The sequence below is a fragment of the Muscardinus avellanarius genome (assembly GCF_963383645.1).
Source record: "Muscardinus avellanarius genome assembly, chromosome: 5".
Classification (NCBI taxonomy): Eukaryota; Metazoa; Chordata; class Mammalia; order Rodentia; family Gliridae; genus Muscardinus; species Muscardinus avellanarius.
In genome coordinates, this window is record NC_137790.1 from 28,859,614 (window position 1) to 28,886,962 (window position 27,349).

The 27,349-nt window shown below is 36.2% G+C and overlaps 1 protein-coding gene across 3 annotated transcripts in view; it reads right to left on the minus strand.

Annotated features, from left to right (window-relative positions):
- Nucleotides 1–23,891, minus strand: part of USP25 (ubiquitin specific peptidase 25) — a gene marked incomplete at both ends in the record, with an annotated part of 131,216 nt that extends 107,325 nt beyond the window's left edge. For all 3 annotated transcript variants that reach the window (XM_080695449.1, XM_080695448.1, XM_080695447.1), the window contains 3 exons: nt 55–199; nt 3,327–3,404; nt 23,847–23,891. In XM_080695449.1, coding sequence (XP_080551575.1) covers nt 55–199; nt 3,327–3,404; nt 23,847–23,891 — 268 coding nt within the window. The remainder of the gene's footprint in view (nt 1–54; nt 200–3,326; nt 3,405–23,846) is intronic.
- Between the last annotated feature and the right edge of the window lie 3,458 nt (nt 23,892–27,349).

Below are 27,349 nucleotides of genomic sequence, written 5' to 3' on the forward strand. Positions count from 1 at the left end.
ACCAAGAAAAATCTTCAGTACCTTTCTATTAGAGCATTATGAAAAAAAACTTACTTGTGTCTGCTTGGCTTCCCACACTGATGTATCTATCATTGCCAGGAAGCGCTGTTTGGTAGTAAGTTGTCTCCTCTTGCTGAGGGGTCTTGGCATTCTTTGCAGTAAGGAAAGCCACTGCTAATTCTAAGTTTCCATTACTATCCTTCAAATATCAAGACAAGAACATGCAATCATTTGGAATAATTGTGTACGCTGTCACAAAATTTATATAGTTATCTCCATAGCTAATATTTTATAGCAAACTCGCTTTAATTAGAAATTATTCTCTATGTGATTCTACAGAGTATTCATTTATCACATATAAAAGTGCATTATAATAGTCATTTTTTGTTAAAACTACTAGGATAATGTACAAATCAATTCTGTAATTCCTTAATTTCTTACATTACTCATAACTGCTTAACTCAATCATAAACTTATACTTTTAAACAAATTAATAGATTAAAATATTTTTCTTGGAATCCATATAAGAGTGAAAATGAATATTTAAAATAGTCCTCTGCAATCAATAAGACATCCCCTTAATTTGGTTATTGGCTGCCTTGCTAAAGGCAAAAAGTAAAAAAAATGTCAAGGGGCACAAGCAAAAAAAACAAAACAAAAAACAAAAGGCCCCAGCTTGACAGTATAAAGACACACAGAGCTGCTAGACAGAAACATTCTGTACTGTCATGACAACAAACCTACCCAGAGGTATATATGAATTTTACTAATCTTCATCAAAAACATACCTGGACAAAACACTATAAAGTTCATTCAGAAGTAATTATGCCAGAGTAAGAGCCTTTAAAGCAACAAAATAAGAGACTTGCCCAATTGAATCTTTATATTTTTATATGGCTAATGACCAATTAAATATAAAACTAGCTCTAAGATAGCTAAATGAAACATAAAACCTAGATATTAATAAGTTATCTTTGTAACACAAGATCAGAATACAGAAGGTCCTAAGAACTTCAGCACACATGTAAGTATAATAGGAAGCCAGATTTGGACAGGAGTGGCATAGTATGATGTGGATTTTAAAAGGTTTACTCTGGGTATACATTAAAAACAGACTACAGGAGAGAAAAGGCAGGGGCGGAGAGTCTAATATTAATGATTATCATGTTTAATGTGGACATGAGTGAAAAAGGATCAGGAGGATTCCAATATTTGAGGCCTAAGCACTTAAAACAATAAAGTACTCCAAACTCAACCAACTCTAATTCTAGCAGCCAGTGAGGGAAAGTAAGGGTACAGTCTGAAAAGCATCAGTGCTTTAAAATGTTACCCTCACTACTATTATAAGATTCTAATATATTTTATTCAAAATATGGCTATAAAATACTATTAGAAGCTGGGCACGGTGGCGCAAACTTGTAATCCCAGCATTCAAGAGGCTGAGATGGGAAGACCGTGGTTCGTGGACAACCTCAACTACTTAGTGAGGCCCTTCAAAACTCAGTGAGACCTGTTTCAAAAATAAAAAAAGACTAAAAAAGAGGGCTAGGGGTATAGCTCAGAGGTAGAATGCCCCTGGATTCCATCCTCAGTATAGCAAAAACAAAAAGTATTATTAGATAATTAAAATAATTAAAACCATAATGATAGTATTTATCAATCACTGTATGCAGCAAATGTGTTATTTTTTGTGTCTCATCTCATATAATAACAAAAAAGTAAACACAGCAGGAATTTCACAACTTGAAGGTAATTTACTTTGTAGGACTAAAAATAGATCCACAAATTAAAAGTGCTGAAATTAATCAGTGGCAGTGTGGTTCCTCAAAGTAAACTACCTGTCAGTATATTACTGAGAAAATCAACTCACAAATTTAGAATGAGCAATAATACAGATTTAAGTACACTGCTTTTCCCCAGTCACTATAATTGCAAAGTAAGTTGGGGGGGTGGGGACACCTATACTCACATAACTTACATCAAAGGAAATAAGAAAATTTAATTTATAGTTCCCATGTTTAATAAAACAAGTAAATTCTCCTAATTTACCCCAGCAAAGTAATAGTCTACAGACTCATACTTTCTGGAATATTGGGAAAGACACTGTTTGAAAAGAGGCACAGAATGATTTAGTCATGATATTTATCAGAATAAAGAAAGAATAGGCAATCATCTAATTGTCATAATCATAAAAATTGAGGCGACATTTCTATTTCCTCTCCAAACATTTGCAATGGCTTCATAATCCCCAGTCAATGCTCTCAATAGTATGCCTCATCATTTTTCCCTATGGGGAATGAAATAAGTGAAGCAAGGTTTCTAGTAAAAGAAACAGGGAGTTCATGTGGCATCTGGGATCAGGCTGTTGTGGCTTCTATTGCAAGCTCCTGCCCACCTGAGCTATGTGACCTTGGAGGAGTTACTGTGACCTCTGTTTCCTCATTTTCAAAGGAGGTTGAAAATAATACGTATAGTTATTATGAAGATGAGGAAGTCACACAAAGCACTTAAAGTAGTACCTACTACTAGTAACTACTTAATAAGTGATAGATAATATCATCATCCTTAAGATTATTTTGATTATAATCATTTAAGGGGTAAATTCATTGTAGAAACACAAAGCTTCCATAGGATTGAAGCTATATATATGATTATAGTGAAATAATGCCATGCTTCTTTTAGCTGTTAGTAGCAATACACAAATGAGCTTAAAATACAGTTCTATTTCTAGAACATCTTTCATTCATTTGCTATTTTCCACTGTGATTTATCCATGTAATTTGACTCATCTCTGTATCTTGGTGTGGAAATGAGGGCATATCAAAGATACAGTAAAAATGATGCACTTCACTTGTGGCGCATACTACTGAAGGCTAACACTGAATATACTTAAACTATACATGGGAAGAAGTTACACATTTCCCCTTCTGATGAGAAACTGATGAGAAAATAAATGTAAGCTTTTTCCTCCTGTTTATTTTCTATCCTCCTTTGCCCCTTCCTCTAAACCACCTCACTCTGAACCCCTGTTTAAATTCAAAATCATGACTAAGATCATCCCTTATCTTTAGGATTCACATTCCACCATTTTGCAAGAAAAAAACACGTCATTTAGAGAGGTTATCTAACTCTCTAAGGTATCAAGAAACTTCTAAAATCTAACATGCTCAAAATTGTAGTGTATTAAGCTCTTAGATGATATAAGTATATTTTCCTATCTTTACTACTACCATATGATAAAACTAAAAAATTCAACCCTTCAAATATGGTACATAATAGAGATGAGGGCATACTACCAACTCTATGTCAATAAACAGAGGCCATACCTTCAGGGCTTGCTGTAGTATCTGGGCATCATTAATACCAGTTATTTCTCTCAGCTGATTCAAAAATGTCTGCTGGTGCTAGAGGAAGAAAAATGTCAAAATCATTACTGTAGGAACTCTGAAAATATACAGAAAAAAAAAACATCATGTATTAAGAAAAGAAAAAATAAATAAATAAACCAGGCAATGGAGAGCCTTTAGTCCATTTTCCTGTTTCTAAAACCAAACTATATATTACTACCCAAGAAGTGTTACTGAATTAACAGTTTCAGTCCCATTTTTCACCCCCTTCTTTATGCCTACAACAAGAAATGGAATAATCTACAAGATAGTTAAGCCTGACACTAACACTGGGATATCTGAAAAAGACATGACCTTGGCAGGCCATAAACAGGGTGGTGGGCAATTATCAAACAAGTGTCCTACGATTTATGCAAGGAAGAAGGATTATTTCATTCTCCAATGTAACAGCCATACAAGATCCTAATTTGAATTGATTTGCTTCAGTTCTCTTTCAATATGATGAAAGGCCTCACAGTAAGTATACAGAAAATGAAAGAAGAAATTTAGACCTTAAGAAAGAATCAGAAAGATGCCTTAAGGGAAATGAAGGAGTCAATAAATGAATTAAAGATAGCAATAGCAAACAATTCTGGAAGATAAGATGAAATGAAAATCAGAATATCACTGTTAGAAGACATTTTATTCAAAACCAAAAGCACAGTCAACAGTATAAAGAATACAACAGAAACTATACATTCAACAACTATGGGACAATATGAAATGTCCTAACTTACAAGTAAAAGGCACTGAAGAAGGATAGAGGCACAAATCAGGCATATCTGTAACCTCTTCAGAGAAATAATTTCAGAGGATTTTCCAAACATGCAAAAAGACTTGGACATTCACGTACAGGAGACATATAGAACACCATTAAGACAAAATCAAAGAAGGACCTCCCCATGCCACCGAATAATCAAAATAACTAGCATAAAGGACAAGGAAAGAATCTTTAAAGCAGTGAAAACAAAAGAATGGGTGACATTCAGGGAAAAAATAAAACCATTCCAGACTTCACAACCCAAGTCATGAATGCCAAGAGGGACTGGTATGAAGTACTCCAGATGCTGGAAGAAAACAAATTCCAATCAAGACTGATATATCCAGCAAAGATATCATTTAAAATTAATGGAAAAATTTAAACATTCCAAGATAAGCAGAATCATAAAAACTGTATGACTATCAAGCCAGCACTACAGAAAATACTTAAAGATAAAAATTATAAAGAACAAAAAAGAAAGAAATTCCAAAACAGAGAAGAGATGATCTACATCAAGTGGGCAATGAAGTAAAGAAGAAATAACACTACATCAAACAAGAAACAGAACACAAATGACAGAAAACAAAAATCATATTTCAACAATAACACTGAATGTCAAGGGGCTTAACTCCCCAATTACAGACTGGCAATGTGCATTAAAAAACAAAATCCAACTATATGCTGCTTGCAAGAAACTACCCTTACAGACAAAATTATCCACAGAATAAAGGTGAAAGGATGGAAAAATATATATATACCATGCAAATGGAGACTGAAAACAAGTAAGGGTAACAATGCTGATATCTAATAAAACATACTTTCAGCTAAAATACATCAGAAGAGACAGAGGACACTTCTTATTAAAAAAAGGAACAACAAGAAGATATAATGATAGTAAACATTACACCTCAAATGAAGGTGTACCAACATTTGTAAAACAACTCTTCAGGACATCAGGCCTCCAATAAACCCAAATATGATATATTTTGAGACTTCAACATACCACTCATGTCACCAGATTAATCTTCAAGAGAAAAGTGGAGTAAAGACTATTTAGACCTAAAGAACACCATAAATGAACCTAACAGACATATGCAGAATATTTCAGCCATCAATAGCTGAATTTACATTTTTCTCATCTGCCCATGGAAACTTCTCCAAAATAGACCACATCCTGAGCCACAAAGCAAGCACCAGCAAATTCAAAAGATGGAATGTAATTCCCTGCATCTTTTCAGATCACAACGAATGAAAATAGAAATCCAAAGACCAAATGAAATTACATAAATACGTAGGGATGTAATGACTCTTGAACGAGGAACGGATTTGAACAGATATGAGGGGAGAAATAAATTCCTGGAATTAAATAAAAATAGAGACATAACATACCAAAATCTACAGGACATGTTGAAAGTGGTGTTAAGAGAAATTTTATAGCATTTAGTGCACACATAAGAAAAACAGAAAGTTGACAAGTAAGCAACCTAATGACCTTGAAAATCAAGGAACAGTATAATCCCAAAGCCAGTAGAAAGCAGAATATAATTAAAATCAAAGCAGAAATAAATGAGGTAGAAAATAAAAAGTAATATAAAGGATCAACAAATTGAAAAGACTAACAAGATAGACAAGTCCCTAGCCAACCTTACCAAAAGACAGAATCATCCCATATCATTGAAATCAGAAATGAAAAAGAAGACATCACCAGAGATAGTGAGGAAATTCAGAGGATCATCAGAAACTATTTTCAGAATTTTTATTTCAAAAAACTGGAAAACATGGAAGAAATCAACAGATTTCTAAACACATACAACCTACTTAAATTGAGCCAAGAGAATACAGAAAAGCTAAACCTCCCAATAGGAAGCAAAGAAATAGAAACAGCAATAAAAATTCTGCCATCAAAGAAAAGCCCAGGTCTAGATAGGTTTCCAGCTGAATTATATAAAACTTTTAGAGAAGAACTAAACCCAATACTTCACAAGTTATTCTGTGAAATCCAAAGTGATGGAATTCTTCCTAACTTCTTCTATGAGACCACTATTACATTAATACTAAAACCAAATTAAAATACCTCAAGAAAATTACAGACCAATATCATTGACAAACATAGATGCAAAAATTCTTAAAAAAAATACTAGACATGCCCAATCAAAATCACATCAAGAAAATCATACGCCATGACCAAGTTAGTTTTATCCCAGAAAAGCAAGGCTATTTCAACATATGGGAATCAATACATGTTATTCACCACATAAACAGAACTAAGAACAAAAATCACATAATCATATCAATAGATGCTGAAAAAGCATTTGACAAAATCTAACACCCATTCATGTTAAAAATATTACAGAAAGTTGGAACTGAAGGAATGTACCTCAGCATCATTAAGGCAATACAATAAATCCAAAGCCAACATCTATAATGAATAAGAAAAAAGTGCAGGAATTTCCTCTAAAATAAGGAATAAGACAAGAATGCCCACTATCACTCCTTTCAATATAGTTCTTGAGACTCTTGCCACAGCAATAAGACAAGAAAAGAATATAAAAGGAATTCAAATAGGGTAAGAATTAAAATTACCTGTTTGCAGATGACATGCTCCTTTATCTAGAAGACCCAAAAAGTTCAACCAAAAGACTACTAGAGCTGATTAACCAATTCAGCAAAGTAGCAGGATACAAAAATCAACTTAAAGAAATCATTACCTTTTCTATCAGCCAACCATGACCACAGAGAATAAAATACAGAAAACAATCCAATTCACAATAACCGCAAAACCAAAAAAATACCTAGAAATAAACCTAACCAAAGAGGTAAAATATGTCTACAATGAAAACTATAAAATACTAAAGAAGGAAATTGAAGATCTTAGAAGATGGAAAGATTTACCTTGGTCTTGGATAGGAAGAATAAATAGCATTGAAATGGCCATTCTACCAAAAGTGATCTACAGAATCAGTGTAATCCCTATCAAAATACTGATGTCATCCATTCTTCATAGACCTAGAATAATCAGTCATAAATTTCATATGGAGAAACAAAAGAATCAGAATAGCCAAAGTAATTCTCAGTAACAAGAACCATGCAGGAGGGATCACTATTCCTGACTTCATATTATACTATAGAGCTATAGTAATTAAAGCAGCATGGTGTTGGCACAAAAACAGGCATACTGACCAGTGGAACAGAAGATAGAGAAATTGATCTTTGACAAAGGGGCCACATACATACACTGAAGAAAAGACAGCCTTTCCAACAAATGATACTAGGACAACTGGCTATCCGCTTATAGAAAAACTGAACTAAATCTTTACCTCTTATACTGCACATAAATCAACTCCAGATGGACCAAAAACCTGGAAGTTAGACAGGAATCTATGAAGCTGTTAGGGGAGGGCAACACTCCAACATATGGCACAGGTAGAAACTTCCCCAACAAGACCCCCAAAACAGAGGCAGTTAAAACAAGAATTAATAAGTGCAATGGCATCAAACTAAAGTTTCTGCTCATCAAAGGAAATCATTGAGTCTACAGAGAATAGGAGATCTTTATCAGCTATCCCTCTGTCAGAGGTCAGAGAGCTACAGAATGGGAAAAGATCTTTACCAGCTATCCCTCTGAAAGAGGACAATAACCTAGAATATACAAAGAACTTAAAAAACTTTATACTAGAAAAAATAGCCCAATCAAGAAATGGGCAACTGAATTGAACAAACATTTCACAAGAGGAGATATAAATGGCCAAAAATGTTCAACATCATTAGCAATCAGGGAGATACAATTCGAAACTACACTGAGATTCCATCTAACCCCAATCAGAATGGCAATCATAAAGAAGTCAAATAACAATAAATGTTGGTAAGGCTGTGAGAAAATACACACTCTTCTACATTGTTGGTGGAACTGCAAATTAGTCCAGCCACTATAGAAATCAGTATGGAGAGTCTTTAGAAAATAGGGAATGGATTCACCATATGATCTGGCTATACTACTACTGGATAGCTTTCCAAAGAGATTTAAACCAGAGAACTATAGTAATATAAGCATACCCATGTTCACAGCAGCACAATTCACAATAGCCAAACTATGAAACCAACCTAGGTGTCCATCAACAGACAAATGAATTACAAAATTATGAGAAATACACACAATGGAATTCTACTTAGCAATAAAAATAAACAAAATTACATCATTTGCAAGTAAATGGAAGGAACTAGAGAACATTATGTTAAATGAGATTAGCCAATCACAGAGAGTAAAGGATTTTATGTTTTCTTTCATATGTACAGAATAGGGAGTAATTGGGATACAAGAGAGACTCCAGATGATAAGGAGTAACCTCAGGGGAGCCAGGGAGGAGATATAAGGATAGGGATGGAGGAAGACTTAGGTTCATTAATAGAAATACAAAGCCGGGCATGGTGGTGCATGCTTGTAATCCCAGCATTGGGAGGCTAAGACAGAAGGATTGTGGTTCGCAGACGGCCTCATCTACTTAGTGAGGCCCTTTGCAATTCAGTGAGACCCTGTTTCAAAGTAAAGTATAAAAAATCAGTCTGGGGGTGTAGTTCTGAGATAGAATGTCCCCTGGGTTCCATCCCAGTACCGCTAAAAAAAAAAAAAAAAAAAAAAAAAGAGAGAGAGAGAGAAAGAAATACAACCAAAGCTTATGTGTATACATGTGAATATATACCAATGTACTCTGTATTGGGAGGAAGGGAAACAGAGAGATGTGGGGCACCAAATGCCATGTGCATGCATATCACTGTCAACATGATTTACATTATGATGTGAGACTATAATGTACCAATAAAAGCACAAAAAATAAGGAATAATAAATCTTTTATTTGCTTATTGATCTGAATTTGTGTCATCTAGGCTTAATGTAAAGTTAACAAACATGCCATAGAGATTAAAAGTTCCATGTGTGCAAATGAACAAATAGATACACCAATAAAAGCACAAAAAAATAAAATTCAAGGCTAAAAAAAATTCCCAAAATCTCTAAAACAGCAGTATGTAATAAAACACAATAGATAAAACAATGAAAACAATTCTAATAACTAAAATAACTTAAGAGTCTTCTGTAAATTTCTTGAAAATGGTTCACTTTTTTCTCAATATTTAGTCAAGAATATCCAGTCAATATTAAAGGGCTGGGCATGGTGGTACATGCCTGAAATCTTATACTTAGGAAGCTGAGATAGAAGGATCACAAATCTGAGACTATCCTCAACAACCTGGCAAGACCCTCTACAACTCAGTGATACTATGTCTGAAAATTAAATAAATAAAAATATGAGAAAAACAAAATTATACTTCTTTATACTTTCAAGTTTTCTACTTTCATTCAGAAAATTACCAATAACTGACAATGGATTCATATATGAGTTAGTCAATAGCTAATATTATGAATTAAAAATATGTAAAAAATATTATAGGAATTCTTTAATTTTTTATCTAATTCAATGCCTCAGTTTTGTGAACATCACATACTTTTAAAAAAATGACAACCAGGCGTGGTGGCACATGCTTGTAATCCCAGCATTCAGGAGGCTGAGACTGGAGGATCGCAGTTCACGGACAGCCTCAGCTACTTAGTGAGGCCATCTGCAACTTAGGGAGACCCTGTTTCAAAATATAGAATAAAAAATAGGACAGGGGGTGTAGCTCGGAGGTCAAATGCCCCTGGGTTCCATCCCCAGATCCACACACACACAAAAAAAAATCACAAGTCTGCTTTCAATCTCACTACTACCAGCAATTCGAACTCCTTTCTTTACATAACGTATCATTTTTTTTTTTACTACAAATTATTCAATCTTGGGTTTGGGAAAGATTAGTGAATACACCAAGGAAATTAGTCATTCAAACAAATGTCAATAGCTGTAATTTATAACTGGAAAAATAGAAACAATGCAAATGTCCTTCCACCAAGGATAAGCAGTTCTCAAACTAACACAAGAATAAACTGATATGTTTAACAATATAGATTCCCAGGCCCTACTTCCAGAGACTGTGATTCCAGGGGATAAGTACATCAAAATGGTTTTGATGCACTTGCACTTAGAAACAGTTTACATTAAGAAAGCAATTATATCTTTAAATGATGATTATATAATATATATTGAAAGTTATCTTTGACAAAATCATATTAAGCTAAAGTGGTAGAATACAAAATAGTATGAAGCATATTTATGACTACATGGTAAAATGCAGATACGGATATAAAGTCAGGAAAGACTGCATAGGTGGGCTAGACTCATAATTCTTCTATGCCATTGCTATTTTTTACTTCTTTCCACTAAAGACATATTTCCTGTGGGACTAAAGATGGGCTTTCATTAAGGCATGTTAGGGTACAGCGTGCAAGCAGACAACAAATGTACTTGCATGGTTGGAAATGCCCTCTTAGACTTCTGCAACTTCCTCAACATCAGGATGACTTGGCTAACTCACTTACCCTGAAGAACAAGACAAGGTAGATATCAAGAAGAGCCACTCAGCCAACAAGCAATTTTTTTTAACATATGAGTTATGAGGTGGTTTGTTATAGCAATATTTGAATTATACAGCATGCAATAAAAGTTCGAGTATTTTATGGAGAAAAGTACAATCACTGAAATGTTGTTATAGTAGTACTTCGGTGTTTTATATTTTACAATGAAGTCAGCCAGAAACTGTAGAAAAATCCAGGTGTATCTCTGGCATGGCTTATGTTTTCATAAATTTTGACTAAAAAATAAGACAATAAAAAGAAAAAATTAGGAAAGCAGAGATTTGGGTGGGTGTTAGAGAAAAGACAGAAAGAATCTAATAGTTAAGTTTGCAAAGAAGGGGAGAGATTGAGAGGTGAGCAATGAGAAAAATTCTATAAGGTAGAAAAGCTACTTCATTTGTAAAGTTCTCTCATATGGTATTAGCATCTTCTTGCCTTTGAAAACCTGCACCTTCACTTCCTACAAGTATGTTGTTGTTGTTGTTGTTGTTGTTGTTGTTGTTGTTGTTGCTGCTGCTGCTGCTGCTGCGGCTGCTGCTATTTCTGTTGGATTGAGACCTTGGTCTATTTTTCAAGGTTTGTTACTTTCTCATTTACCAAACTTAGCCTGTGATATATCCTGATCCTTAACTAGAAATATAGTGGACATGAATCTCTTTTCTTATAGATTTTCCTATAGCAATTTCAGATAAAAGAGGGATTCCATTCAATCCATTCCCATCTCTAGAGTTCCTTTACTGAGCTTCAAGGTCTTAATTTTGGTATGGGGTATTTTTGTGTGTGTGTTTTTGTTTTTTGGTACTGGGGACAGAATGTAGGGGCATTCTTCCTCTAAGCTGTACTCCCAGCCCTATTTTATTGTTTGTTTGTTTAATAAGGTCTCACTAAGTTGCAGAGGCTGATGTGAACCTGTGATCCTCCTGTCTCAGCCTCCCAAGTACTGGTAGGTATTAGAGCATGTGCTACCATGACTGGCTTGGATTTCTTATCTATTGAAGTAGAGGGAAAACAGGTTTAGCCTGATCCCACTTCCAGACTAAGAACAGTTCCAATGTCCAAAGATTATGTAGCTCAAAAATGGCGCAAAAATCAATATACAAAAAAGACAAGACTGCATACAAGCTTTCAGATTCTTTCCTCAATGTTATTTTTACTGCACAATGATATTCTTAATGTCTTACTATGTGCAACACACAGTACCACGCACGCACTTGAAGGATACAGATTAAGTAGTTTCACTATAAATTAAAAATCAGAATGTTACAAAAAAAAATTTCCTCCCCAGCTGATCCTGTCTGAAAATTTCTTTTAAAATCTGTTTTCATTAAAAAAGACACCATATTTAATATCAGTATAACTTTTTGAGGATGTAAAAAGGGAGCAATCACTGGCTTAAGAAAATAAGCATTTATTATGCTCCTGCTGTACAAGACTCTTTTTTTTTTTTTTTTTTTTGCGGGTCTGGGGATGGAACCCAGGGGCATTTTACCTCCGAGCTACACCCCCTGCCCTATTTTTTATTCTTTATTTTGAAACCGGATCTCACTGAGTTGCAGAGGGGCTCACTAAGTAGCTGAGGCTGTCCGCGAACCGCAATCCTCCAGTCTCAGCCTCCTGAATGCTGGGATTACAAGCGTGCGCCACCAAGCCCGGGCTACAAGACTCTATTTTAAATTCTTCCAGAATATAAATTCATTCTCTTCCCCCCCCACCACCTCTCTCTCTCTCTCTCTCAGAAGTTAAAAGCATTTTATAGGTAACGAAAACATCAAGAGATTAGTAAATTCAGAAACATAAGCTAGGTCTTTCAAATTCCCTAGCCCATATTCTTTCCATATTTTCTTGACTATATAATTAAAAATTCAGTAAAAAATGAAAACTCAGTGCATTCACTGTTATAGTGACATAAAACACTTAGTTAACGGCACAAGAAAACTGAAACACTACTGACTACAAGCAAGAAAAATTTTGTGCTAAGAGTGACTCATAATTCAGTCACTTGATCCTTTAACTAAATTTCCAAATATAAATGAAAATTGTACAAAGGAAACAAGACAAACAATTCCATCCTTGGGGGAAAGGGGCAACTCTTTGAATGACTTCTAAAAAAAAAAAAAAAAAAAGCTTTCCAAACCAATTGATATTTAAAAAAAAAAAGTCCCAGGCATTCTTAAGCTTCAGTAGAATTTGAACTAAAATGGTGACAGATACTAACTGGACCGCATTTGTAAGTTACCTGTAGTGCATGTTTTCTTACCATGACAAGAAATCTGTAATATTCACTGACAGAATTTCAAGCAACTAACAAGTCCTCTGTGAAGGCAAAAGAAAATTTTCCTCCCTGCCTGACCCCAATGGTTTGCTGGGGGAAAAAATGACAAAGAGAGGTTAAGTTGAAAAAAAAAAAAAAAACTAAAGGAATCCATCCATTAACTAGCAAAAGGGGAAAGAAAAAAAAAATTGCAACATGGGGAAAAAAAAATCACAGGAGGGTTATTACTCACCAGCCCAACATGATTTAAAATCTTATATCCCTTCTTTTTTTTTTACAAGAGAGGAAGAAAATGAGAAATCTCAAATGAGTAGTAAATGACTTTTAGGGAAATTTGGCTTGGGAAATATACTATAGCCTGGGACAAATCCTGGCTTCTATCCAGGCAATGGAATGTAAATGATTCTCTATGGAACTGAAATAGAGGACACTGCTGTGTGTGTGACAAGTCTCTCTAGGTGTACTGACAGACTTCAGTCTTTCTACAAGATGAATTTAGTCTTCTTTAAGTTAATAAGACTTCAGTAACAGACTGAAGGCAACTTTCCCTTTCTGGTGGATCTGGTCAGGTAGAAAGATCAGCAGAAAGCTTCTTCATGAGCCAGCATAAGAAAAAATAAGGGAAGGTCAGAAGAACCTGAAATCTTTCATACTAAGGATTAAACCCTGGAGCCTTCTGCCTCAAATCCTTTTTTAATATATTTTTTGGAAACAGGGTCTCACTAAAGTTTCTGAGAGTCTCACTATGTTTCTGAGGGTCTCCTTGAGTTCCTGAGGGTCTCCCTAAATTGCTGAAGCTAGCTTCAAACATGTGATCCTCCTGTCTCAGCTTCCCAAGAACTGGAATTACAGGCATATACCACCACACCCAGCTAGGACCTGAATTCCAAAGTAGGTTCTAATGCCTCTCAGCATGTCAAAGCATCAGTCCTCAGAATTTATTTATCAAGCCCCCACCTTCATGCTTTAAGTTCAACCCTGCCTCTAACCAGCTCTATATGCAATTTTAAAAAAACCAGAGGGAAAGCCTTAATTTCCTGTGCATGCCAAGACCCCTAACATCAACTTGTGCATCCTTCTCCCTCTTTTCCTCTTCCCTCCTGACTAAGAGTCTACAGAATATTAGGCTCCTACCTAATGCCAGGGCCATTTCAAGCCTGGGTACCCTCTATTAAAGTTAGAAGTTTTCTTGGAATTTACCACAGATTATAATAGTATAATAGAAAATGGCCAATCACCAGATAATAAGATAATAATGAATTAATCCCTTCCTTCCAAGAAAGAAGGGATTAATTCATTCATTAGCACTCTTGGAACCTAGTACAGAACCCGGCTTCTGGTGGGCTAAGTCAATAACTAAATAAATTAATATAGCAAAATGTGCAGGAGTAAACTCAAATAAGTCACAGAGCTTGAGGTCATCCATCAGAAAGAGGTATTAATTATCATGAGAATGAGAGGTATATATAAATCAGGCCTACTAACAAGCAAAGTTCCTAACTTTTCTAGAGTCAAATGAACACATAAATCAGATCCACGTATGAAGCAAACCTTTTATACTTTCCTGCATTCAATCCAGAATTTCATAAATGGTGTCATTATCTAATTCTGGTGCTGTAAATCCTACTCAGAGGTGAGAATATAGTACATACAATACTGTTGAAATCTCCTACTGCAAATTTTAGAAAGTTAGACTAGGGCAGGAGTAAATCTGAAAGAGTAGTTTATTTGAGCAAATAATAATTCATGAATCAGGCAGCTCCAAACCAGAATTGGTCCTGGAGCTCCACCCAGGGACACAGGGGGAAGGCTTGATAGTATGAGCACAGTTGAAATTTGCACCCCTCGGTTACCACCCAGTAAAGATGGAAACGCGTCAGTTCCTTTAGTTTTTCAATCTTGACAGCGGCTTAATATGCTGCCTCACAGGGGAAGAGGCCAGGAAGTGGATTCTAAGAATCTGTATGGTATAAGAATCATCCACTGACCCCAGGCAGCCCATGTAGAGCTACTTTTTCCTTCCAAAGACTGAGGACTTTTTAAACCTGAGACCCTGAACTGCTTCTAATTGCCTTTTCACTCTTCCTCAGGCCTGCCCTGCTCCAAATCCTTTCTTCAAGGTCTCATGGAAAGAGGGGACACAAAAAGCCTCAGACTTCTGGACCAAAATTGTTTTGCAGCTTCACTTCAAGGAAATAAGATACTGATTTTGAATGTATTCTTGCATAAATTAAGACATAAATTTTTGTATATGTGAATGTACTGTTGGTTCTCACACTGATGTTGCCATAGCAACAGGTTTAGGCCACTCATAATGCATCTTTTCTGGTTCCTCTGTCCATACTTCTCCCACAGACATCCATCCTGCTTCAGTGAGGACCTACCTCATGGTTCTACAGTCAAGTCTGCCCTGATGGCCTCAGGCACAAAGCACACCACATCCACATGGAATGAACAGCAACAGCAAAAACACAACTGATATAGTGGAGTTTTTTCTTATTCAAATTTGTCCTCTTCTTTCTTATTCTCAGATAGACCAAAAACTATTTTTAAAAATGTCTTTTTCATGTCCAGTTTAGTTCTCCACAATTCTTCCCACTCCTATTTTCAGTCCTCCAAATTCTTTCCAAATTTCCAAACCAACTAAAATATGAAAGTATTTTTATACCTTGGTAACAAAATATGCATCATAAGAATTCCTCAGGTTTGTGTATGTACAGTTGATAATTAAAAAAGAGTGCATGTCACTTTCGTACTGAAAATCAGGGACTATTATGATAATTCTTCAGTCAATTTACACAAATGCTAAAGGCACTCTCATCTTTGAGAACACTAATTAATTTCAAATAGTGGTCCTGCTCAAACAAATGTGGAAGAATCATCTAATCATCTTACTAAGAATGTTTAGAGTCTTTAAACAATAGGTCTGGGGTGAGGCACAGAATAATGCACTATCAGCAAACACTACAAATAGAAAAGCAAGTCCACAGGAACCACACTGTACAAAATTCTTGTCTGATATTACTTTAACAAGACAAGAAACAAAGCACTGTTGGACATTTAAAGTATTCAGCAACTCAGAGGGACTAAAATCAAAAAGAAAAAAGAAAAAACAGACATCCTACGCCAAAGTTGAGGAAATTAAAGGAAAAAGGAAAAAACTGAAAAATTACTTGATACACATATAAAACAAGGGAGAATATTCTTGGAAAACATAAGTCTGTCAAAATGAAGGCAAAATGTCCTTGGGTTCAATCCTCAGTTCTGGAAAAAAATCAAGTATCACAGACAATGATCATCAGAAATTATATATCAACTCCTCAGGGCAAAAGATGGAAGAATCCTTTAAGTAAACTTTTAAACAATGTAAGAGATATTAAGGAAGACCTAAATAAAAACAGAAATATACCAGGTTCATGCGTATAAAGACTTATTAAAGTAATGATTCCAAACTGATCCATAGAAATTTGAACTAATAAAATTAATCCAAAGTAAAACAAGATTTTTCATAAGAATCATAATATTTTTAAATTTTGAAGGAAAAGTATGATGGTACCTATGAAAAGCAAAAGACAAAGAATTTACTTTTTATCGTTATAGATTATTATAAAGTAATATCAATGAAAACAGGGTGGTATTCACAAAACAATGACAGAAAAGAGAGCCTGGAAATGGCATTCACAAAATGAATGATGAAAAAAGAGATCCCAGAAAAGAAAAAGAAAGAGAAAAAAAGAGAAATACAAAGGTATTTTATAAAATGAATGATGGAAAAAGCCAAGAAAAAGGAAAAGAAAAAAAAAACAGGCTGATTTGTACACAATGAAAGATAGCCCAGAAAAGAAAAAGAGGGTCCAGTACCAACAAAATGAATAATGGAACAGAGATCTCCCTGAGATCAAAAAAGAAAGTATTTTACATGAAACTTCTCTACATGAAACAGATGGCATATCAATTCAATAAAAGAGAACACTGACTTTTTAATGAACTTAGCAAAACAGATTTTAATCATATAAATAGTGAAAATCAAATTGTATCCCTACCTCACACCATATATAAAAAAATTAAATGCAGATGAAATACAGCCTAAACACTACAAATAGAATTTTAAACTTCTTGGTAGAAAATACAGATGAATACCTTCTAGATTTTATGACAGATAATGTTTAAAGGTTTTTTAAATTAAAGCAACTAAAATGAATATATATGTAAATATATATGATTTTACAAATAATCTATATACCATAAATAAGAAATCAAAAGAAGAAAGAACAGAATATAAGACAATGACAATCTCAAATGAAAGTAGAGGGACGGGTAGCCAGGCATGGTGGCACATGCCTGTAATATCACCTATTCTGGAATCTTGGGATAGGAGGACTACAACTTGGGAGACCAGGCAGAGCAACTTAGTGAGACTGCCTCAAAATGGGGAGGAAAAAAAAAAGAAAGCTGAGCATATAGATCATGTAGTATAGTGCTTGCCTAGCATATACAAGGCCCTAGGTTCAGTCCTCAGTACCATACCCCCCACCGCCCAAAAAGGGAGAGGATGGGATGAGATACAAGTTAACAATAAAGTTCTGGCTTTTTTTTTTAATGGGATTAATGTACACTTATTAAAAATAAATAATTTAATAAATAAGTGTATTTACATGAAAACTTATTGCATAAAGAGCTAAGACAAATATTAGAATTAATGTACTTCTGTACCAACCAAATATGTGTATTATAAAATTTTAAAAACCCAACCATCTACAGTGGTACTATGTAAAACTACCTTATAAAAACACAAATCTGGACCATCAAACTAAAAACGTTACTCATAAGTATATGAGGCATAAAGGGAAAGAAGAAAATTATAAAAATCTAAAAGAAGCAAGAGAGATGAATGGTATCTGAAATCCCAATGAAGGGGAAAACTCACCAAGTGCTCTACACATGTATATCACTATCACTATGAACTACATTATATGAAATCATAATACACTAATAAACGTTTAAAAAAGAAAAAAACTATAGCTTTTTTTGAAAAGAACACGAATTTTTAAACTGAATATTCTATGCAGGATTGAAGGAAAGATATATATCAAGACACATGGTAGAGAAATTTCTGAACTCTAAAACAAAAGAAGAAATCTTACAAGCTTACAGAGTTAATTTATCTATAAAAGAGGCACAATGATATCAAACAGTATTACATGATACAATTAAGTATACTGTGTGGTGCCACACGCTTTTAATCCCAGCATTTGGGAAGCTGAGACAGGAGGCTCACGGTTCGCTGACAGCCTTAGCTACTTAGTGAGGCCCTTTCCAACTCAGTGAGACACTGTTTCAATGAATAAAGAATAAAAAATAGGGCTGGAGGTGTAGCTCTAAAATACAATGGCCCTGGGTTCCATCCTCAGTTAAAAAAAAAAAAAAAAAACACTTTCAAATAATTAAAGAGAGAGCTGGGTGTGGTATCGCATGCTTGTAATCCCTGTGCTTGGGAGGCTGAGACAGGAGGATCGCACAGGTTCGAAGCCAGCCTCAGCTACTTGGTGAGGTTCTCAGCAACAACTTAAGTGAGACCCTGTTTCCAAATAAAATAGAAAAGAGGTCTAGGAGTATAGCCCCGAGGTAGAAAGCCCCTGAGTTCCACCCCCAGTACCACAAAAAAAATAAATAAATAATGAAAGTCAAATACAAAACAAAATCAGATGAAAATCACTCAGCAAAGCCTCATCAATATTAACTATGATGTGATGGGAAGAGCACTAAGAGTTGAGGCTGAGCCATAAGTGAGAGAGATGAACACCAAGAAGAGGCTGAAAATATTAAAAACATTTAAAACTTGGCAAGTTTGAAAATAAAACTGAAAAACCAAATACATGGACTGGATTTTGGAAAAATCAATAAAATAGAATAGCACTTAACAAACATTACTGAGAACAAAACAAACAGGAATAAGAAATGTACACATCTACAGGCACATAGATTTAAAACTGTAGGCTAGTAAACATGGAAACTTGAATGAAATGAAAAATTTCCTAGTAAGATTTTCTACAACTAGAAAACATTTCTTAAAATATGAGCTCTCAAAGAGGTAGAAAATCTAAAAGACAATAAAGCAAACTTTGAAAAACTTATCTGAAATTTACTCTAAATAAGCTCAGCCCTGATTAGGTCAAATTCATCAAATCTTCAAGGTAATAGGTACTTAACACTACCAATTTTGAACAGCTCAACCTAATCCTATAGTAAATAATTCCAAAAGCAAAGGAAAACATTAAAAGCTTTCAAATCAATTTAAGAGCTAACTTTATCTTGTTAGCTCATATAAAATACAAGTAAAACTTATGACCAATCTCATTAAAGAATACACACACATGCACACTAAATTCTGGGTTAATTTTGAGTGTATTATGTTTTTAAATACATTAAAAAAAATAAGACATCATGGCAAAATGGGTTTTTACCAGAAACTGAGGGACAGCTGAAGTAACACAGCTGGGTGGGGCTTGTGAATCACATGTCCCTGAATTTTAAATACCACCCTCAACACATACTAAGGTTAAAATGTTGCTTCAGTTCTTAAAACTCAACTACAAGAAAGGAGACATTGAGGGAATAGTGCTCATTTCATTAGGTAAAAGGGAAGATTAAATTTTAAAAATTTTCAGCCAGGTGTAGTGGCACACACAATGTAATCCTATACTTGGGAGGCTGAGACAGGAGGATCTGAGTTTGTGGCCAACCTCATCTACTTAAGCCCTTCGCAAGTTAGTGACACCCTGATTCAAAATAAAGAATAAAAAATTGGGCTGGGCCAGGCGTGGTGGCGCACGCTTGTAATTCCCGCGCTTGGGAGGCAGAGACAGGAGGATCGCGCAGGTTCGAAGCCAGCCATGCGCGCTGGCTTAGGAGACCCTGTTTCCAAATTTTTAAAAAAATGTAAAAATAGGTCTGGGAGTGTAGCCCGGAGATAGAAGGGCTTCCAGGAACCCCAGTACCACCAAAAAAAAAAAAAAATTGGGCTGGGGGTGTAGCTCAGAGGTAGAATGTCCCTGGGTTCAATCCTCAGCTCTGGGAGAAAAAAAATTTTCTTCCAAGACACTTAAAATAATACTTACAATTAGTAAACAGTAAATATTTATATGTTAATCTAGAATTATTTTATTGACACAAAATATATCATTCCTGGCAAAAAGAAAAAAAGACATGTTGCACAGTCAATAACTAAATCTGATTTCAAAACATTTAGAATACTTAGGCAAAAAAAAAAAAGACATGCGACTGTCAATATCTAAATCTGATTTCAAAACATTTAGAAAACTCCCATGTCATAACTAAATAACTAAAATGCCAGGTGTGGTGGTGTTGGTAGACTGAGATACACCTGTTCTTGGGAGGCTGAGACAGGAGGATCAATGATTGGAGGCCAGTACCCAGTGGTATAGAGTAGCTTAGCAAGACCTTGTTCCAAAATTAAAAATTAAAAAGGATTGGAGACATAAGTCAAAGGTAGAGTGCCCCTGGATTCAATCCTCAGTACTACAAAGGAAAAATAAAAAAGAATACATAAAAAAAACAAATATTGATCCTGGAAGTAATCTACAACCTTAACTAAAGCAAACAAATAAAACATGATATGTTAGCATACAAATGAAAATTAGGTTAAAAAATAAGAAAATAAGCACTGGATCTCACTACTTTTCCCCTAGAATCAAGTGATATGCTAACTGACCATATGACCAGCTATTTAATAGTAAAGAGCATCCCTTCTATGTAACATTTAAGTAATATTAGCTGTCAAATGCTGTATTGTATATTTTTATAACCTTAGATGACATCTAAAGTTAGAAAACTTTACATGATGTTTGAATTAAGAAATTTACCTAGTTTATATTATTTTGGGTGGTTTTAACACTGACTTTTGCTTAATTCGTGACATCTTTCCCACCTACTTCACACTATTCATATACTTAAGTGAAAGTTGTTTAAATCCATAAGATTCCTCTGCCTCCATCCTTTTCAATTTTTTATCCTCCCTGTACAGAATAAATGCTTTCTTAACTCCAGCAAACACTCAGATGTAAAGAATTGTTTGTATCTCTAATCAACTAACTTTAACGCTTTAAGGTTAGAAGCATTTAATGACTTGCCCAAGGTCAAGGAAAGGTGATTTATATTTAACCCACATCCTGACTTTTCACTGCCACTTCCTATTTTCCTAGCATATATAGTTTCAAGTTTTCATCATTTCTCAATATTTAAATCTCAATATTTAGTTTGGGAACTAAGTACTATATTTGCATTCCTTTTGGAAACTATTCACTGATGATTATACTTATTCACTATTTTTCCAAGTGTTAAGGTAAATATACTCTGCTGACTTTTTCCTTACTTCCCAAGAGTAAGTCTCCTATTGCTACACTAAAGAATGTTCATTTGGACTGTGAATTTATATACAGTATTTATGAGATCCAAGGATCCTATACGTGGATAAATATCAAGCAAATGGCTACAGACTGGTATCCAAGACCAAAATTACTATAGGATTTAACTATTTAATTTGTAGCCAAATCTACCTCACCTGTAACATCTTACCCTCAGAAAAACAGCCCTCTGCAGTCTTACTACATCTTATACTCTTATACGTGTGGCTCAGTAATCAAGCAAAGACCACAAGGAAAAAGCCCCTTGTCTTTTCATACCACATTATGACAATCTACTTGGTAGGGAGAAAATGTCCTAAAATATTTTTGCATAGTACTGCTTTTTTAAAACGTTACTAGTTTTACATCCCTCTGCAGTAAAAAGAGGGAAAAAATCCTGAAAATATAGGAAACCGATAACTTCAAACATATAAATGTTCACAAGCACAACTTTTTGAGAGCAGAAAACTAGCTAAAATTCTGTCTCTGTAGCAGACACTAGATACTTCTCTTTATACTCAGTAGTTTCACTTTTGTTTCTTGTAAAGTATGAAGCTCACTTCCTAGTTCCTGGCATGCAGTGTTTAAATCTGTCAATTTACTTGAGGTGGATGGTTTCAAGTGCTCATAACCACATAATTATTATAATTATTTTGAAATAGTTTTAATTGAATAACAAAGAAATGGTGTGTCAACTTGGAAAACAAAAAACATTGGAGTGATTCTTTTAAATATATATATATATTATATATATATAATATATATATATACACACACACACATATATATGTATATATATGATAGAAGTATAAAAATGTTGCTCAAAAAAATCTCCAATATCAATGAGATGACCTAGAGCATACATATACATACAGAAAAACAGCATCCTAATACTAATATTTTGAATTAAGGATTACTCCTTTTGCATATGTAGGGAGTTATCATCAAACTAGTAAATTGGATTTGATAACCAAGATCATTTTAGTGAGGTGATTCTTGATTCTACAACTTTATGCATATACGTCTGAATCAGGCATTATCTGACTCCATGCTAAAAAATTAAACTTACAAATTTCATGTCACTGTTGCCATTTCACTTTGAAACAAACAGGCTTTAACGTTTTTCACTAACGAGAATGATAAAATAATGCTAAATATATTAACAATTGCTCACTATTCACACAGCCACCAAGATACTTCCTAATTCTGAACTCTATCACCTACTTGACATCAAAATGATGAAGGTATACAAAACAGTCAGCATTAGAAGGTAAGTTGTTTTAAGCTCCTGTTAATAAATCTTCAATTATTTCACTATAAATAAACTACAGTTTGCAATAATCTGTCAGGAATATCAACATGAGTTTCAAAATCAAGTTTTCCAAAGTGCTTAAAATAACAATATACTATCCTTACTTTCCAAAATTCTGGAGTATCATCAGTTACTTTAATATCATAAAAATTTAAAAATAATCACAATACAATTAGGCTGTTAGCTTATAAATAGTCCATTTTCCTACAACCGGCCTTATTCTAAATCGCAGGTAGAAGACACCTACAGTAAGCCAAAACTACTACAGGGTGGGGCATACATTACTCACCCAGATAAAGCAAACACAGCTTTGGTCGTCGTTCGCGGTAAACCTAATTATCCCCATAATTCCAACACGACTAAACCAAAGTTTCCCAATTGGGTCCAAATGCCTTTCATACACACGAGAAGGGGAAGATCAAGTCATGGCCAACTACAAGACATGGTGCAAGCCATGATCGTGCACTTAAGTCTCTGAAGACGAAATCCAGAATAGCAAGACGACCTCCCAGGACTCACTATAAAGATCTGATGCTTCATAAACACTTATTTTTAAGTGAGTGGCCATTCGAATATGTGACTGAAGCAAGAGTGAAGGGTGAACGACAGAACAAGGTCAAACTTAGGGGACAAGAGATTCCTGGAATAACACCGCCAGGAAGATGCCCTTTCTTAAAAAGACGGCTCGTACGTTCAGAAGGCAAATAAAAAGAAAAAAGAAAGAAAGAAACCAACCAAATCTTCTCTTTGCATACTGCGACTCTACCTGGCCAGCGCTCTTGCCCAAAAAAGGCAGGCAATTAAATTCTAGTAGAGATCTTTTTTTTTTTTTTTTTGGTTGCATGGTTGCAGAATGGCAGGCCTGAAATACTACCACCCTGAGAATTACAAACTACTTAAAAGAGATGACAACTGGTATTCCTGAGATGGAGAGAAGCGAATAAAGAGGAAAGGAAGCGGAGGAGAATAAAGTTTAATTAAGAAGCCTCGTGGGGCACTGAAGGAATGTGGGGGTGACTCTCTCGATACCTGGCACGGTCTGTTACAGAAAAACAATCGGCAGAAGTGGATGGACACCCGAAAACTACACGGGGCTCGCTCGCGCAGCCGGGCCCCCGGGCGGCGGGCGGAGGCCGGGCGGAGGCCGGGCCGGGAGGCCGGGGGCCGGGCGGAGGCCGGGGCTCCCTCACCTTCTGCGCCGCGCTCTGCTGCAGCACGTTCTGCTCCACGGTCATGGCCCCCGCGGCGGCGGCGGGCTCCGGGCGCCCCGGCCGGCCCTGGCTGCCGGGCTCCGCCGAGCTCCGGGGCGCGGCGCGGGCGGCGGGCGCGGGCCCCCGCGGCGGCCCCACGGCGCGCTCGGCGCGGCCAGCCTCGGCGCGCCCGGGCCGCGGGGGAGGCCGCCCGCCGGGCCGCGCCACGCGTTCGCGCTCCTCGCCGAGGCTCGCGGGCCACTGCGGGGAAGGGAGCGAGGGGACGGAGGGAGCGGCCGGCCGGAATGGCGCTGTCCTCCTCCCTCCCGGCTCCTCCTCCCTCCCCTCCCCCAGCGCCGTCACCGCCCCGGCCGGCGGCTCCGCCCCCGCGGCGCCCGCCCGCCCCGCCGCCCTAACCCTACATTGTGACCCGCGGGGCGGTGGGGGCGGGGCCAGCGGCGGCCACGCCCCGCCGCCAAGCCCCGCCCCGCGCGGCCCGGCGCGGCCTGTGGGCGGGGCCTGGAGCCGCCCTGCGGCAGGTTGCGCTCTGCGGGTTCCAGGCTCCCCGCCGCTGCGCCCCCACCTGCGCCCGGGATTCGTCCGGGCACCCCCTGGCCCAGGGCCTCCCAGACAAGCCGACACCTCCCTCCAAGCATTGTCCCAAATCCTCACGGGGTCCCCAATAGCCGGCTCCCCCTCCTCGTCCTCACCTTTCTAGGAATTTCCCAAGCAATGAACTTGGCGCAAAAGTCAAATCAGCAAAGGGCTGTCACAAGTGCTTGAGCTGGGATATACTTTTCTCTTTATCTGATAGATGCGTATTGACATCGTATATCTACTGCATGTATTCGGAAGTATGTCAGTCACAGCTGGGCTCTAGAGAGGGAAGGTTTACTTACCCAAGATTTCGTGTACAAGAATAGGGGGACTTTAAGAAAGTATTACTGCCTTGGTAAATAATGCATAATTCTAATCTCCTAGTTGCCCAATAAAGCAAGCAATTAGCCGCCATGCATGGAATGCATGGCTGTATATGGAACTGTAAGGAAAACTTAACAATGAGAAAACAATCTGGAATTTCAAAACTACCTTGAGTTGCAACCGCTAATCTAGTGCAGCAGTGGATAGTCGGTGCGTATCGTCACAAATACAATACTGAGGCAAACCCAGATATAATTGTTAATCCGACGGCAAAGCAAGCAAACTTTTGTGAAAGACCCCTAAAATATTATCTGGTTTCATTTTATTTGGGGATTAACAATTTTGTGCACTGCAGTCCAAACCTTACAAGTCAAATTATTAATATGACATGGTTAACCTGGACAACCATTGGTGGGAGGGGGGAAGGGAAAGCGGGGGCGGGGGGAGGGCACCAAATATAGTTTAATTGTATACTATTTATGTTCAATAAAAAAGTTGTTAAAAGAAAAAAATAAAACAAAATAAAGAGTGAAAAAAAACAAAACCTTACAAGTCTTCAACCAACTTCTGTAATCTTTCCCATGAATCCTCGTATTTGCTTGTTCATTTGATTTCAACAAATAACCAATTTTATTTTATTGATATCATTTATCCTTGCCAGGAAAACTTTACAAAGCTGTAAAATGATTGGAAATAAAGACTTGTAGGGATAATGTCAGTCTTCATCCAACACATCAAACTGTTTGCAAGGACTCTCAGACCCAAAGTGTAAACTATCGAAGAATGCAAATTAGACACGATTTTCCCCCATTTATAGACCAGTTTTTAATTTTCCTTTATCAACCATCTTAATGTTTCTTCATATCATATATCCTTAGAACATTAAATTTAACATAAAAATTAGTATTTTATTTGAAAAAACATATTACCAGATACTAGAGTTTAATTTCAAGAATATGGCAATACAATATTCCTCCCTTTATGTTTAATTTTTTAGTTTAATTTTTCTTAAATCCTACTAGTGCCTTCTAGACAATACTCAAATAAAAGCAGTTTGTAGGGTAGATATATTTGCCCACTTAGAGCATTCATTTCTAGCTTACTGATAATAGTTTCCTACTTAGCATTTTTAAAGCTTTATTATTGTACTGCAAAAAAACTTTTTTAGTGTTATTGGGAATTGAAGCCAGGAGTATACCTCCAAGCTACAGTCCTTCTTGTTTGTTTGAGCAGGATCTCTGTAAGTCGTATTCAGGTTCCCAAGTATTAAGATTACAGAGGTGTGCCACCATGCCTGATATATTGCAAGATTTTGAAAAGAAAAAGTCTGGGTTTCCTCATACCATCTTTTTTTTTTTTTAAGAAAACTGACAATTGGAACAAATAAAGGCCAAAAATTTGAGAAATTGAGATAATTTGGCACATAAAATATATTGCCAGGACTTAGAGACAAGTCAGTTTCAATATGCATGATTACTATAAACATATATTCTCTGGATATTATTTAATACTCCTAAACTGTTATATAATTTCATATTATTGAAGCACAGGTCATAAAATAAAGTGATAAGCATTCATATAAAATAAAAAATTAGTTTTAACCCTGCTAAGGTTTGTATGTCCCTGCAACAAATCATGCAAACTTAATCTCCAAAGCAGTAGTATTGGGAAACAGGGTAATAGGTGCTGGGACAAGAAGTGACTAGGCCATGAGGTCCCTGCCCTCATCAATTAATGTTATCACAAGAGTGTATATGAAGTCTCAAGAGTGAGTTTCTTCCAAAAGGAAAAGTTTGGTGCTCTCCACCTGTCTGTCTCTCTCTCTGCCTTTCAGTCATGGGATGACACACCATGAAGGCCCTCACCAGATGCTGGCCCCTCCATTCTGGACTTTCAGCCTCTAGAATTAGGAGCCTAATATATTTCTAGAATTAGGAGCCTAATATATATAAATATATTTCTGTTCAATATACAGCTGCCCAGTCTCAAGTAGTTTCCAATAGCAACACAAAACAAGCTCAGACAAACCCCAAACCTATTATGTTTTCTATTTTGGATCAAAATAATATTTCTAACAGTATTCAGTAGGGGTGTGTGTATGTTTGTGTGGTGTGTGTGTGTGTGTGTGTGTGTGTGTGTGTGTGTGTATGTGTACCAAGGAAATTTGTGTTCTTCTATTTTGACTATTCATTCTTCTTTGTTTAGAAAAAGTTTAAAACCCATTTCTGGACCCTGAAAGTCTACTATGTTAGCAAAACACACTTGTAAGATAATAAGAGAGATAAGCTCACTTCATATTGTATATTGAGACAATTTCTATGACAAAAGACTCTTCTTAAATCTACTTGAGGATTGGAATTATTTTCCTCGAGATATATTGATAGTCTATGATAATTTTATTTCCACCAATAAGGAGGCAATAAGCACTCATTCAGAGACAAGGTTTCTATGATGTCACAATCATACTCTTCAAGAATAGTGTATTCACAGATTAGAAGCTGTAAGTGTACTACCTGAATGATAAAATGTTATTTTTATTAAACGGGTATTTAACCAGTTTGCTTAAGCTTTTACACTACATG